General features: G+C 41.2%; 1 protein-coding gene across 1 annotated transcript in view; it reads right to left on the bottom strand.

Annotated features, from left to right (window-relative positions):
• Positions 1 to 16,581, bottom strand: part of CFAP54 (cilia and flagella associated protein 54) — a 373,056-nt gene that overhangs the window by 263,415 nt on the left and 93,060 nt on the right. The window contains exon 20 of the mRNA XM_060195585.1: positions 2,450 to 2,626. Within this exon, the coding sequence (XP_060051568.1) occupies positions 2,450 to 2,626 (177 nt within the window). The remainder of the gene's footprint in view (positions 1 to 2,449; positions 2,627 to 16,581) is intronic.

The following is a 16,581-nucleotide window of genomic DNA, read 5'->3' as shown; positions in this document are numbered from 1 at the left end:
AAGTCAGTGTCGATAAAAATAAAAATTTAGTTCAGTTGACCAAAACATTTGAACAAAACCTCTTAGTATATCATCTGATCATAGTTCTATACCAAATCTCCAAAAGTCAATGAATCCTTATTTTAAATGGATCTAAAATATCCATCTTAGGGATTTTCAAACAGCTCACATTCATAATAATGTAACTCCTAGAGCATAAGTGGAAGAGGAATATGACTTATACATCCTCCAAACAGAGCATCATGAAGGTAGTGTTACTTCTCACTGTTGTCCAGCTCCATAAGTTTGAAATTTCTTAAAGAAAGGGGCCAAACTTTATTTTGTATTCCTCTCTTTCCCTACCTTTCCTCCCTCCTTTCCCTTCTCCCCTCCTCCCCCCTCCCCTTTCTCTTTCTCTCTCAGCAAGGACCTCACAAATACATGATTTCACTGCCCAGGGGATGACTTATTCTTTCAGAGAGGGAGAGACACTACACCACTGAAACTTTGTTACCTGCTACTCCTGTGTAGTACCTGGGCTCATGCCTGGACCATACACAGGGCAAGGCGCAGACCTTCATGGTGGGCTCTCTCTCTCTCTCCCTCCCCAGTCCTATTTGTGTTTATTCTGTGAACCCCACCTAGCACTAGATAGATAGTAGACAATAATTCTCCTTAGGCAAAATGACTTTCTTTTAAATTGTAAGTAACATAATCGCAGTAGCAAGTAAGGGAACTTTTTTCTGCCAAGTACTATTTGGTTATTTAGAATTTCATTTGCCGGTCATATGAAATTACTGACTTAAAAAAATATCACTTAAGATTGGAATGAAAAAAAGTTGCTTTGTGGGGGCCAGAGCAAATATTTCTCAAGTCCCAGATGTTCCCCACTCCTGTCCACAGCATTACTGATTACTTTTAGCAAGCTTTTACTACATAAGCTTGATACAAGAGGTAGAGGGACATCGATTAATATGTCAAGAATAGTACATGTTACCTTATTTCTTTTCTTTCTATTTTATTGGATAGGACAGAGGTAAACAGACAGGGGAGAGGGAGAAAAGAGGGAGAGAAAAAGACAAGACACCTGCAGACCTGCCTCACCACTCGTGAAGCATTCCCCTACAGGTGGGAAGCTGGGGGCTTGAACCCAAGTCCTTGAGCATGATAAGTGTGCTTAACCAGGCGCTCCACCACTCAACCCCCCACTTTCACTTTGAAAGTACCATTTACGTTATGTGTATAGTAAGCACATGGTGAAAATGAAAGCAAAACACCAAACTAAGCACCTCAGGAAGCACATTTAGATCCCTAAGGTCAGACTGCTTGAACTGCCCCTAATTTTTAAGTCTGCTTCTTTCAGACTTTAAAGTCTGTGTCTTTCACCAGCATCAAGTAGACGTAATTGAGTTTTACTCTGTATACAACTTAAAAGAGCGTGTTCTTGATGATCCAAAAGAAGAACTTGTAACATTTAAAATAAACGAAGCTGAACTGAAAGCTTTCTAAGAAACACAATTTCATGTTGCATTCACATTTAGGCCAAGTTCCAAGGCCCTGGAAATGAAATAAAGCATTCACTCTTTAATAAGCATATAAAGAGATATCATTATAATATTATTACAGTGATCATTTGTTTACATTAAAAGGATCCTTGCAGGGGGCTGGGCAGTGGCACACCTGGCTAAGCACACACAATATCATGCATAAGGACCCAGGTCCAAGCCCCTGGTCCCCACCTGCGGGGGGGGGGGTGCTTCATGAGTGGTGAAGCAGGTCTGCAGGTAGCTGTCTTTCCCTCTCCCTGACTACCTCCTGCACCCTCTCAATTTCTCTCTGTCCTAACCAATATAAAATGGAAGGGGGAAAAAAAAGTCTTTGCATCACAGAAGATAACACAGTGATAAGAGATTTAAACTTCCAAACATGCAGTCTCAAGTCCAGTCTCCAGCACTACATATGCCAGAATGTGGTCCTAGTCTGTCTATCTGCCTGTCTATCTATCCATCTCTAATAAAATACATCCTTAAAAAGAGAAGATCCCCATTTACTTCAAAGAACTTTGAGAAGAACCTCTAAATTCATCTGTTCAAAGCTTCTTCATCTCCATGGGTGACTCTTAAAACTAAGTTATATTTTCTTCAGATAATTGATTCTAAATCTGCTGAGATCCCATCTTTAACACTATAGGATGCCAGTACACTGGCTGTGTGACTGGGACAGGGATAGTGAGAAATTTTTATCCTCACTACATATTTAAATATTGCAAGGCTCTGTAGAACACAGAAGGAATTACATAGAGGAAGAGTCGTGAAGAAACCAAGTATAGTAAAGACATCTGGATACAGATTCCGTGTTCAGTATTTGTGAATAAGGCCACTCACATCCTGAGAGCAATAAAAATATCAAAATGATAACCACAAAAGATACTCGTGGTGCTTTAAGGGAGAGATCAATCTGGACAACAAACCTTAACATCTGGGCAAAATGGAGCCGGCTTTAGCGTCACAGAACAGTAAGTTCTAGCCATCAGGATAGGAGGAGGGGGGATTTTGCTTTTCTTTCTCTTTGAACTCTCCAAATACTTTTGATATGAATGGAAGGAGTTTCTTTCAGTTTCCACCTTCTCAACCAGAGAGTATGCTTCCTAAAATGTGAAAACAGAAAAAGTCATTTCAAGATTATGAGCATCCTTTGGATCTGCAGAATTCTATGGTGTTAAACATTATCTTTGTATACTAGTTAATTTATTTCGAGTATTGAGCTCCTTTAAAAGAGGTTAAAAGCAACTACAAATTAAGTTTAAGTAAAAAGTAACTCCTAAGTGAGACAATGGCATCATATTTGTACGTCTAATGTGTTTACTATTATTGTACACTTCATTTTCAAATCAAAACTTCAGAATATCATCATTATAGTTCACTACCCTTAAAAACTTCTTTCTGTAAAGGGAGGGTGGGGAACATACTCTACCACTCGAGGAAGATGTTTCCTGAAATTAGTGCAGCCTGGCATGTTCCTAGCCGTGACCACAGAATGTGAGCTCAGACCTACAGGGATGCAGAGGTTACACAAGCTCCTACGCTGAATATAGGCCCTAGATCAAATCAATGTGGTTTACAGTTAACTATATTTATATACTTTCCCTAATTTGGGAGCTACTCTCTTCCCTGATCTAGCTTTCTAGCCCTTTTTTCAACTATGACACCATCTCCCCAGACAATAACCTGGGTCCATCTGCATGCTAACCGGCAGACTCAGGCAAAAACTAGTAAAGTTATGGCCTCCCTTGGAATAGTCTTAAAACAGACCTACTAGCTTTTTCCAAAACAGAGACCCCAAATCTTCATCTGCAATATTCTTGCCTTTAAGTCAACAATTTGTTCTGCTTTCTATTTTAACTCTTTTTCAGCTACCAAGTTCCAGATGCTAACATAATGCCAGCCTGACTTCCCTGGTCAGATGACCCCACCATGTGTCTTGGAGCACTGGCTCCCCAGAGCCCTGACCCACTAAGGAAATAGAGAGACAGGATGGGAGTATGGATCAACTTGTCAACTCCCATGTTAAGTGGGAAAGCCATTAAAGAAGCCAGACCTCCCACCTTCTGCACCCCATCATGATCCTGGGTCCTTACTCCAGAGGGATAAATAATGGGGAAGATTTCAAGGGAGGGTATGGTATATGGAGTTCTGGTGGTGAGAATTGTGTGGAATTGTACCCCACTTATCCTATGGTCTTGTCAGTATTTTCATTTTATAAATAAATAAATGTTTTAAAAAATTCCTAGAGGCCACTCCTAGACATCAATATGAAGAAAACTCTAATTCAGAAAGATAAATACAGAGATCATCTGGGACCGCAACAAGACAGCACTAGAAGGACTTCAGGAACCCACCAAATCACCGGTGAGTGCAAATACATCTGGCTCATGGACAGAGAGGAGCCTAGGGAGGGATTGAGTGGCTAATAAGAGTCCAGCAGTTTACCAGTTGAGACACCACCTCCAGTCTGTTTCACCAACAAAAAGACAGCTGAAGGGAGAAGAGTTCCCTAAGACTCACCAAATGCTACTGCCCTCAGAAGCTGGAGCAGCAGAGGGGAGGGTCTGTGCTGACATTGGGGGACAGAGAACTAACGAGAAAACTCAGGAGAAGAGCTACACCTTGGTGTCCTAGAACTATTCACTATGTTCTGATGAGAACATAGTGAATAGTTGCCTCAGAACCTACAGACTATAAACAGGACTTGCTTAGAAACTCACAGGGCCTAGCAGCACTGCCCAGATTGGCAGAGAAACTGAAATGAGCCTGGAGCTTTGGACCCTTGGGGTGTGAGAGTCTCTTTGCATAACCACTAGATTATCTCTCCTCTACCTTGCTTTATCTCTTGGTCAGGAGTGAGTGACTAAGCTAAGAAGCCTACTTATAGTTTAAAAGCCGTCAGGCTCCCATAGCTGACAGGGAAGAAAAAGAACAAAAGAGACTTTTTAACAGCCACTGTGCTTCAACTCAAGAGATTAAAATAATATTGAAACAACTGTCAAATTCCACAACTGTGGAACCTCAAATTACCTTACTTAGACACAAGTCAATCTAAGCAAGAGTGAACAGTAATTTAAAGAGTACTGAGAGAGGGATTTCATAACATACTATCTAGAATGATTAAACCAACAAGAAGAAATATTAGAGAAATGAACCAGGACAGGAGTTCAGCTAAAAGCCCCCAAACATTAGAGGACAAAATAATTAGGTCAACATCCAAACACTAGTTAAGGAAATAATCCCAGAAGTGAGTAAAGAGTTTGAAAGAATTGTAATCAGAAGTGCAGAAACAACAAATGAGACTCTGGAAGAAAACACTATCTCAAGATTACTTGAAAGCTGAAATAACTGAGGTAAGAACACAACTAGTTGAACAAGTTAAAACAGTATCAGAGCAGGGTAACAAAATAGATGAACTCCAGAAAACAGTAGAGGGGAGAGAGAATAGAATCAATGAGGCTGAAGACAGAATTAGCAAGATTAAGAATGAATTAGACAACTAAAAAAGAAGAGATCTCAAAAAGAGATTAAGAGATGCTGAAAACAACAACAGAGTGCTATGGGATGACTTCAAAAGAAATAATATACACATTATTGGATTATCAGAGGAAGAAAGAGAGTGAGGGGAAGAAAGCATTCTTCAGGACATAATAGCTGAAAACTTCTCTAGTCTAGATAACATCAAAGACATAAAGATTCAAGAAGCCCAGAGGGTCCCAAACAGAATTAACCCAGACTTAAAGACACCAAGACACATCATACTTAGAATGGAAAGGAATAAGGATAAAGAAAGGATCCTTAAGGCTGCAAGAGAAAAACAAAGAATCACCTTCAAAGGAAAACCCATAAGATTAGCAGCAGACTTCTCCACACAAACACTACAGGCCAGAAGAGAATGGCAAGGTATTTATCAACTGCTCAATGAGAAAGGCTTTCAACCAAGAATACTATATCCTGCTAGACTGTCATTCAGACTAGAGGGAGGCATCAAAACCTTCTCAGACAATAAACAGTTGAAAGGATCAACTATCACCAAGCCTGCCCTGAAAGAAGTTCTGAAAGGTCTCCTATAAACAGTCAGACCACCATAAATAGGCCATATATCTGAACACTCTTAAAACTCTACAAGAATGGCGTTAAAATATCTTCAATCTTTGATGTCAATAAATGTCAATGGCCTGAATTCACCTATTAAAAGTCACAGAGCAGGAAGATGGATCAGAAAACACAACCCAACAATATGCTGTCTACAGGAAACCCACCTAACTCAACAAGACAAACACAGACTCAAAGTGAAAGTATGGAAAACTATTATATAAGCCAATGGCCCACAAAAAAAGGTCAGGAACAGCTATTCTCATATCTGACACAACAGACTTTAAAATAAATACAATTAAAAACACAGGGATGGACATTACATAATGCTCAGAGTCAATCAAGATGACTTAGCAATTATTAACTATGCACCCAATGAGAAGCCATCTAAATACATCAAACATCTACTGAGAGAGCTACAGCAATATATTAACAGCAACACAGTCATAGTAGGAATCTTCAACACCCCACTCTCTCAACTTGACAGATCATCCAGGCAAAAAATCAATAAAGACATGAGGGAGCTAAATGAGGAGATAGATGAACTAGAACTATTGGACATTTTCAGAGTAATTCACCCCAAGAAATTGGAATGCACATTCTACTCAAGTCCACATGGGTCATTTTCAAGGATAGACCATATGTTAGACCACAAAGAGCATCAGCATATTCATGAGCATTGAAATCATCCCAAGCATCTTCTCAGACCACAGTGGAATTAAACTAACACTTCACTGTTGGTATGCTTCTGGATTCTGCTTGTGGGGCCTTCTGTTTTGATCAACACATTGGGTTCGCTTGTGTTGCTTGCGATGTGTTCTGTTTGCATGTCCACTGTTAGCTGGGCACCCCCCTGCCTCCGGGACATAGGTTTGGTCTCCCCCCCCCCGCCCTCTTCTTGCTGGTTCACTCTTTTTCCTTGTCCCCGCCCCCTATCATACGTATTTCCTTTGTTCCTGACTCTTCTGCCTCAGGAGAGAGATGCAGGACAGAATTGTGTTGTGATTAGAAGAGATTAGTTTTTTGAACTACATCCCCGCTCGTGAATAAAGATTGAACTGTGTTCTCAACTCAGCTATGAGTCTCTGGTCGTCTCTGTCTCCTGCTGGTGAAGCCAACACGGCACTTCAAAATTAGCAAAAGATTAGTAATAGTCCCAAAATCTGGAAGCTCAACAGTATACTACTTAACAACTACTGGGTCCAAGAGGAAATAAAAGGAGAAATCAAAATTTTTTCAGAGTTCAATGAAAATGAAGACACAAGCTATCAAAATATTTGGGACACAGCTAAAGCAGTACTGAGAGGGCAGCTCATAGCCATACAAGCACACATCAGAACAAAAAGAAAAAGCACAAATAAACAACCTGATTGCACATCTTAAAAGATCTGGAAGAAGAAGAACAAAAGAACCTTACAGCAACCAGAAGGACAGAAATCACTGAAGTAGAGCAGAAATGAATGATTTCCTAGATACCTACGAACTTCCAAAATTAAGTAAAGAGGAACTAGATAACATGAACAGGCCCATCACAGCTAATGAAATTGAAACAGTTATCAAAAACCTTCCCAAAAATAAAAGTCCTGGACCAGATGGCTTTACAAATGAATTCTACAAAACCTTCAAAGAAGAACTAATACCTCTACTTTTAAAAGTCTTCCAGAAGATTGAAGACATTGGAATACTCCCTGACAGCTTCTATGAAGCCAACATCACCCTGATACCAAAAGCAGACAGGGACACAACCAAAAAAGAAAACTATAGACCAATATCTTTGATGAACACAGATGCTAAAATATTGAACATAATTCTAGCCAACCAGATATAGCAGTATATTAAAAAGATTGTTCATCATGACCAGGTGGGGTTTATCCCAGGCATGCAAGGTTGGTTTAATATACGTAAATCAATCAATGTGATCCACTACATCAATAAAAGCAAGACCAAAAAACCACATGGTCATATCAATAGATGCACAGAAAGCCTTTGACAGAATCCAACATCCCTTTATGATCAAAACACTACAGAAAATGGGAATAGATGGAAAATTCCTGAAGATAGTGGAGTCTATTTATAGCAAACCTACAGCCAACATCATACTCATTAGTGAAAAACTGGAAGCATTTCCACTCAGATCAGGTACTAGACAGGGCTGCCCACTATCACCATTACTATTCAACATAGTGTTGGAAGTGTTGCAATCAAGCAGGAGCAAGGAAGTAAAGGGATACAGACTGGAAGAGAAGAAGTCCAACTTTCCCTATTTGCAGATGACATGATAGTATACACAGAAAAACCTAAAGAATCCAGCAAGAAGCTTTTGGAAATCATCAGGAAATACAGTAAAGTGTCTGTCTACAAAATTAACATTCAAAAGTCAGTGGCATTCCCCTATGCAAACACTAAGTTAGAACAAGTTGAAATCCAGAAATCAATTCCTTTTACTATAGCAACAAAAACAATAAAATATCTAGGAATAAACCTAACCAAAGAAGTGAAAGACTTCTATACTGAAAATTATGTGTCACTACTCAAGGAAATAGAAAAAGACACAAAGAAGTGGAAAGATATTCCATGTTTATGGGTTGAAAGAATTAGCATTATTAAAATAAATATACCACCCAAAGCCATATACAAATTTAATGCTATCCCCATAAAGATCCCAACCACATTTTTCAGGAGAATAGAACAAATGCTACAAATGTTTATCTGGAACCAGAAAAGACCTAGAATTGCCAAAACAATCTTGAGAAGAAAGAACAGAACTGGAGGCATCACACTCCTAGACCTCAAATTGTACTATAGGGGCACAGTAATCAAAACTTCTTGCTACTGGAACATGAATAGACACACTGACCTGATGGAATAGAAGTGAGAGCCCAGAAGTAAGCCCCCACACCTATGGACATCTAATCTTTGACAAAGGGGCCCAGACTATTACATGGGGAAAGCAGAGTCTCTTCAACAAATGGTGTTGGAAAAAATGGGTTGAAACATGCAGAAGAATGAAACTGAACCACTCTATTTTACCAAACACAAAAGTAAATTCCAAGTGGATCCTCTCCTGGGGATAGATCCTAAGGAACCCAACACTCCCATTCAAAAAGATCTGTGTACACATATGTTCTTAGCAGCACAATTTGTAATAGCCAAAACCTAGAAACAACCCAGGTGTCCAACAACAGATGAGTGGCTGAGCAAGTTGTGGTATATATAAACAATGGGATACTACTCAGCTACTAAAAAGGGTGACTTAACCGTTTTCAGTCAATCTTGGATGGATGTTGAAAAAATCATGTTAAGTGAAATAAGTCAGAAACAGAAGAATGAATATGGGATGGTCTCACTCTCAGGCAGAAGCTGGAAAACAAGATCAGAAGAGCAAACACAAGTAGAACCTGAACTGGATTTGGCATATTGCACCAAAGTAAAAGACTCTGGGGTGGGGGCTGGGGGGTACAGGTCCAAAAAGGATGACAGAGGACCTAGTGGGGGTTGTATTGTTATATGGAAAACTGGGAAACGTTATGCATGTACAAACTATTGTATTTACTGTCAAATGTAAAACATTAATTCTCCAATAAAGAAAATTTTTAAAAATCCTAGAAAAACATTCTTAACACAATTCTGTGCATCTATGCTAGAGAACAAATAAAACCTGGCAGAAATAAATCAGCTCTTAGAAACACAGGGTTTTCAAACATTGTGTCAAAAAGAAATAAAAAACATGGGCAGATCAATAACAAATAAGGAGGTTGTTTGAATTAATAATGAAAATCTCCCAATAAATAATATGGCTTCACTCCTGAATTCCACCAAAATTTTAATGAATAACTAATACCAATTCTTCTCAGACATACTTGCCATAATCCACCAGGTCAATGTACCTTAACATAAAACTAGTACTATAGCCAGACAAAGACACTATCATAAATAAAGGTGACAGACTAGCACCTTGATAAACTAAGTAGCATAAATCCTCTCCAAAATATTTACAGACAAAGAAGGACTGTACATTAAAAAGCTCATACTCCACTAGAGGCATTTATTCTTGGGATACAAGAGGTTTTATTTGACTCCAGGGTTATCTCTGGGGCTCAGTGCTGGCACTACAAATCCACTGCTCCTGTGGCCATATTTTTTTTTTTGATAGAACAGAGAGAAATTGAGAGGGGAGCGGAAGACAGAGAGGGAAAAAGAAAGATAGACACCTGCAGACCTGCTTCACTGCTTGTGAAGTGACCTTACCTGCAGGTAGGGAGCTGGAGGCTCAAACCAGGATCCTTGTGCCAGTCCTTGCACTTTGTGCCACATGTGCTTAACCTGGTGCACCACCACCCAGCTCATGATATAAGTGTTTTAACATAATGTGAATTGAATCAATAAATATGATATATATGTGAATATTATATATATTTTTTTAACCTGAGCACTATTCACCTCTGGCTTATAATGGTGTGGGGATTGAACCTTGGACTTTGGTGCCTCAGACATGAGAGTCTCTTTGCATAACTAGTATGATCTCTCCCAGCCCAATAAATGTGATATTGAATATTTATAGAATGAGAAATAAAAACTAATTATTTTAATACATACATAAAAAGAGTTTGACCAAATATTATCTCATGATCACAAAAAAGTTTTTTTCAGCAAACTGGGAATAGAGGAACATGACTTAATATAAAAAGCCCATATCTGACTACCCTACAACTGATATACTCAATGATTAAAGGTCAAAAGGTGTCCCTCCACTGTCAGGAACAAGACAAATGAGCTCACAGACACCATTCCTGTTCAGCCTGGTACTGGAAATCCTTGTCAGAACAGTGAGAAAACGTATTTATTTAAATGAATAAATAAACAATACTCAAATCTAAGAGGAAGAAGTAAAGTTGTCTCTGCAGATAAATATAACGGCATGATCTAATACATACAATATTGTTAACTAGTACATAACCCAAAGTTTTCTAAGCCAATTGAAAATCTATGAACAACTTTAGTAAAGTTATAAGATGCAAAATCAATATATGAAAATCAGTTATACCTGTATACACTAATAACGAATACCAAAAAAAGAGGGAAAGAGGGAAAAAGAAATTAGGATACCAAGTCCTATTTAACCTAGCATTGAAGACAATAAAATACTTAATCATTAAAAATTTGGCCTGGTGGTAAAAGAGATGCATAATAAAAATTATGTATGACATATTGATAAAAGAAGTTAGGAGAAGAGACAACTGGAAAATGCCTTGTTTCTGTGGACAGGAACTAATATGATTATTAAAATATGTGTAACACTCAAAGTAATCTACAAACTCAATATAATTCCTATCAAAAACTGCATAACATTTGTAACAGACAGAAAGAAAATCCTGAGTTTCATATGGAACCACAAAAGACCCTGGATAAGTAAAGCAAACTTGAACAAGAAGAGAAAGACTAGAAATAGCATACTGCCTACAAATCAATAGTAACCAATCTGGTATTGGCATATTAAAAAATAAACCAAAACAAGGGCAACAAAATGGAATAAATAAATAAATAATATTAAAAAATAAATAAGTACGCCAGTGGTGCAGAACACACAGTCTAAAAATGAACCCACACAAATATAGCCAGTAAATTTTTTCTTTTTTACAAAGTCATCAGAGATACACAACATGGAAAGAAAAGTTTCCATGGCGATGGGAAAACCAGGTATGCAGAAGAATGAAGCTGGGCTGTAATTAGACATCACACACACACGAGCTCAAAATGGATGAAAGGCCTAAATATAAAACTCCTGGAAGAAAACATAATCATACAAAGCTCCTTGATACTGGTCTTGGTAGGGATTTCTTGAATTTGACATTAAAAGTACAGGCAACAGGAGGCCAGGCGGTAGCGCAGTGGGTTGGGCGCACATGGCACAGAGCGCAAGGACCGGTGCAGAGGTCCCGGTTTGAGCCCCGGCTCCCCACCTGCAGGGGCATCACTTCAGAAGCGGCAAAGCAGGTCTGCAGGTGTCTGTCTTTCTCCCCCCCTCTCTGTCTCCCCCTCCTCTCTCCACTTCTCTCTGTTCTATCCAACAACAATGATGGCAGCAATAACAACAACAATAATGATGATGGCGATGAACAGCAAGGGCAACAAAAGGGAAAGGGTGGCCTCCAGGAGCAGTGGATTCATGGTGCAGGCACTGAACCCAGCAATAACCCTGGAGGCAAAAAAAAAAAAAAAAAAAAAAGTACAGGCAACAAAAACTGATATAAGCAAGTGGAACTCCATTGAAATAATAAAATGATTCTGCATAGCCATGAAGACAAGTGACAACATGAGAAGGTGACCTGTGGAATCGGAAGTTCTCCTAATTAGGACATCTATTCTCAAAGAAACAAAAGGTAATGCACACAGGTTGGCAAGGTTGTAAAGAACAGTGAACTCAGTTTGCTCTTTGCTGAGATGCAAACAGCTACAGACACCTGGGGGTATGGAACATGTAATTGTTGGGCTCAGGAAAAAATAAGCAAAGTCATGGACCCCTTGGAATAGACCTAAAATAGACCTACTAGCTTTCCCCAAAATGGAGACCCCAAGTCTCATCTGCTCTGTTCTTACCTTTAGATTCCTGATTATCAAACACTTTGTTCTGCTTTATATCTTAATGCTTTTCAGCCACCAACTTGCAGATGCTACCATGATGCCAACAACCTCACCATTGTACCCTGGAATCCCACCTCCCCAGAGCCCTGCCCTACTAGGGAAAAGATAGAGACAGGCTGGGGGTGTGGATCCACCGCCAACACCCAATTACAGAAGCCAGACCTTCTGCTCCCCATAAAGAATTTTGGTCCCTACTCCCAGAGGGATAAAGAACAAGGAAGCTTCTAATGGAGGGGATGGGACACAGAACTCTGGTGGTGGGAACTGTGCAAAATTGTACCCCTTGTATCCCACAGTCTTACTGATCATTATTAAATCAATGAATGAATCACTCAGTTTTAAAAAGTTAAAATTATAAATAAATACAATAAAAGAGCCAAGCTCAGAGAAGGGAGAAAAGAATGTGTGGCTGCCAAGGATGTGAGGAGTGAGGGACTAGAGATGTTAGTCAAAGGGCACAAGCTCTGTTCTAAGCTTAGTAAGCTCTGGGGACCTATGGTACCAGCACCCACACGGTGACCGTAGTTTAAATACTGTCTTATATTCCTGAAAATTTATGGCTATACATCTCAAACATTACCCATCAGAAGGACTTAACTACCAACACATGAGGTCATAAAAGTAATAATGGACCAGATCAGATCAAACCAGTGGGGTCACAGTCAACAATATTTACACCCCTTTCCTGTATTGGGGAGCTGCTCTCTGCCCTGATCCAGCTTTCTGCTCCTTTTCCCAGCCATGACATCATCTCCCCAGACAATAACTTGGATCCACCTGCATATCAGATGTCAGGCCCAGGAAAAGAAAAAAAAAAACTAGTATAATCATGGGCCCTTTAAAATATAACTAAAATAGGCCTACTAGTACTATCTACAAAACAGAGACCCCAGATCTTCATCTGCACTATTCCAGGTTCATCATGAGTCAACAATGTGTTTGGCTTTATATGGTGACCCTTCTTTCAGCCACCAGGTTCCAGATGCTGCCATGATACCAATCGGACTTCCCTGGGCAGACGACCCCACAAAGTGACTGTTGGCTCTTTCAGGGTTAACAGGACGTTGCTGGCAAGCTGCGATGCTCAGCTGAATAAGACACTCAGTTGAACTAGCCTCTAGCCTCCCTTGTCTATGGCCTATACAATAAATTAACTTCTTTTTTTTTTCTTTTGCCCCCAGGATTATTGTTGGGGCTCTGTGCCTGAACTACCAATCCACTGCTCCTATGGCCATTTTTTGTATTTTTTTTAATAGGACAGAGAAATTGAGAGAAGAGGGGGAAACAGAGAGGGAGAGAGAAAAAGAGAAACTTGCAGACCTTCTTCACTGTTTGTGAAGAGACCCCCCCTGCAGGTGGGGAGTTGGGGGCTTGAAACAGAATCCTTGCACGAGTCCTTATGCTTTGCACTTTGTGCATTTAACCTGGTGCCCCAACGACTCAACGCCCCTAAATTAACTTATCTTCATTTTTTATTGGAAATAGGTGAAATTAAGGTCTCAAATTATTAGTAATGAATAAAATGTATTTGTTTAGAAAAAATCTTTTATTATCTTTATTATGTAGAGAGCTAGAAATTGAGAGGAGTGGGGAGATAAAGAGGGAGAGAGACAGAGAGACACCCACAGCCCTGCTGGACCACTTGTGAAGCCTCCCTCTTGCAGGTGGGGACCAGGGGCTTGAACCTGGGTCCTTGCAGATTATAGCATGTGCACCCAACCAGATGTGCCACCACCCAACTCCAACTCCAAGTGTTTTTTTTTAATCCCTTTTGTTTTGTGCTAGGAAACTTAGGAAGGGTTCTTTGTTTTTGTTTTGTTTTGTTTTGTTTGTTTGTTAAAGACATATTATAGGAAGGGATGAAGGAGGGAAAGAGAATATGAAAACAGAGATGGAGAGAAAGGGTAGAGGCCTTATGCTGAAGGATCTGTATCATAAAAGACCAAGAGTGAACTTACCCGTGGAATGCCCAATTAGCCAGGAGAGCACAATGACAGCAGACAGGCTAACATCCTTTTCATCCACACCACAGTTAACACAGCTGCACAAGTAAGTTGTAGACTATATACACAATGGAATACTATTCAGCTATTTAAAATGATGATTTCACCATTTTCAGCCCATCTTGGATGGAGCTTGAAGATAACATATTGAGTGAGATAAGTCAAAAACTGAAAGATGAATATGGTATGATCTCACTCACAGACAGAAGTTAAAAAACAAGATCAGAAGGGAACCACAAAGCAGAACTTGGACTGGAGTTGGTGTCTTGCACCAAAGTAAAGACTCTGGGGTGGGAGGGGACGGTTAACGCCCTACAACATGATGGCAGAGGAGGACCTGGCGGGGGCTGAACTGTTATGTGGAAAACAGGGAAAAGTTATGCATGTACAAACTACTGTATTTTACTGTCGACTATAAATCATTAACCCCACAATAAAGAAATAAAGAAAAACAAGAAGGAGAGATAGGTAGTATAATTCACATCCTATAGCCAGTCAGTGGCGAAACTAAAACTCAAATCAAAGGCCCATTCACTAACCATGAGGTTTTAGTAGAAGCATTTCTAAAGTTTAAAAGCAAAAAATGTCATTATTCTAAAATGTAAACGAGAGTCAGCAAACTGGCTTTCCTAAGAAGCTGCCCTGCCCTGTGTGCTATATGCCCCATCCCTGCCCTAGTGCTGCCCTGCCCTGTGTGCTATATGCCCCATCCCTGCCCTAGTGCTGCCCTGCCCTGTGTGCTATATGCCCCATCCCTGCCCTAGTGCTTCCTGCCATGTGTGCGCTATGTCCCCATCCCTGCCCTAGTGCGGCCCTGCCATGTGTGCGATATGTCCCCATCCCTGCCCTAGTGCTGTCCTGCCATGTGTGCTATATGCCCCATCCCTGCCCTAGTGCTGCCCTGCCATGTGTGCTATATGCCCCATCCCTGCCCTAGTGCTGCCCTGCCCTGTGTGCTATATGGCCCTATCCTGCCCTAGTGCTGTCCTGCCATGTGTGCTATATGGCCCCATCCCTGCCCTAGTGCTGTCCTGCCATGTGTGCTATATGTCCCCATCCCTGCCCTAGTGCTGCCCTGCCATGTGTGCTATATGGCCCCATCCCTGCCCTAGTGCTGTCCTGCAATGTGTGCTATATGCCCCATCCCTGCCCTAGTGCTTCCTGCCATGTGTGCTATATGCCCCATCCCTGCCCTAGTGCTTCCTGCCATGTGTGCTATATGGCCCCATCCCTGCCCTAGTGCTTCCTGCCATGTGTGCTATATGCCCCATCCCTGCCCTAGTGCTGCCCTGCCCTGTGTGCGATATGTCCCCATCCCTGCCCTAGTGCTGCCCTGCCATGTGTGCTATATGGCCCCATCCCTGCCCTAGTGCTGTCCTGCCATGTGTGCTATATGCCCCATCCCTGCCCTAGTGCTTCCTGCCATGTGTGCTATATGGCCCCATCCCTGCCCTAGTGCTGCCCTGCCATGTGTGCGATATGTCCCCATCCCTGCCCTAGTGCTGCCCTGCCATGTGTGCTATATGGCCCCATCCCTGCCCTAGTGCTTCCTGCCATGTGTGCTATATGTCCCCATCCCTGCCCTAGTGCTGTCCTGCCATGTGTGCTATATGGCCCCATCCCTGCCCTAGTGCTGCCCTGCCCTGTGTGCTATATGCCCCATCCCTGCCCTAGTGCTTCCTGCCATGTGTGCGATATGTCCCCATCCCTGCCCAAGTGCTGTCCTGCCATGTGTGCTATATGCCCCATCCCTGCCCTAGTGCTGCCCTGCCATGTGTGCTCTATGGCCCCATCCCTGCCCTAGTGCGGCCCTGCCATGTGTACTATATGGTCCCATCCCTGCCCTAGTGCTGTCCTGCCATGTGTGCTATATGGCTCTATCCCTGCCCTAGTACAATGGATGCATTCTCAGTCTGCGATCTCTCTCTCTCTCTCTCTCTCTCTCTCTCTCTCTCTCTCCATATACTGAGCAATCTCTGTCTCTTTGCCTAGTCATTTCTGTCTCTATCTGAAAATATCACCCTAAAACAATGAAACCCTCGTGATGTAAAAAAATTTTTAAAAAGGCAATGGGGCCAGATGGTAGTTCAGCAGGTTAAGCGCACATGGCATGAAGCTCAAGGACCAGAGTAAGGATCTCGTTTGAGCCCCTGGCTCCCCACCTGCAGGGGGGTCACTACCTAGGCAGTGAAGCAGGTCTGCAGGTGTCTATCTTTCTCACCCCCTCTCTGTCTTCCCCTTTTCTCTCCATTTGTCTGTCTGTCCTATCCAACAACAAAGACAGCAATAACAACAACAGTGTTAACAAGGGCAATAAA

Source organism: Erinaceus europaeus, chromosome 7 (assembly GCF_950295315.1).
Source record: "Erinaceus europaeus chromosome 7, mEriEur2.1, whole genome shotgun sequence".
Lineage (NCBI taxonomy): Eukaryota > Metazoa > Chordata > Mammalia > Eulipotyphla > Erinaceidae > Erinaceus > Erinaceus europaeus.
The sequence above is the reverse complement of the archived record's forward strand: the minus strand, read 5'-3'. Positions and strand labels throughout refer to the sequence as shown.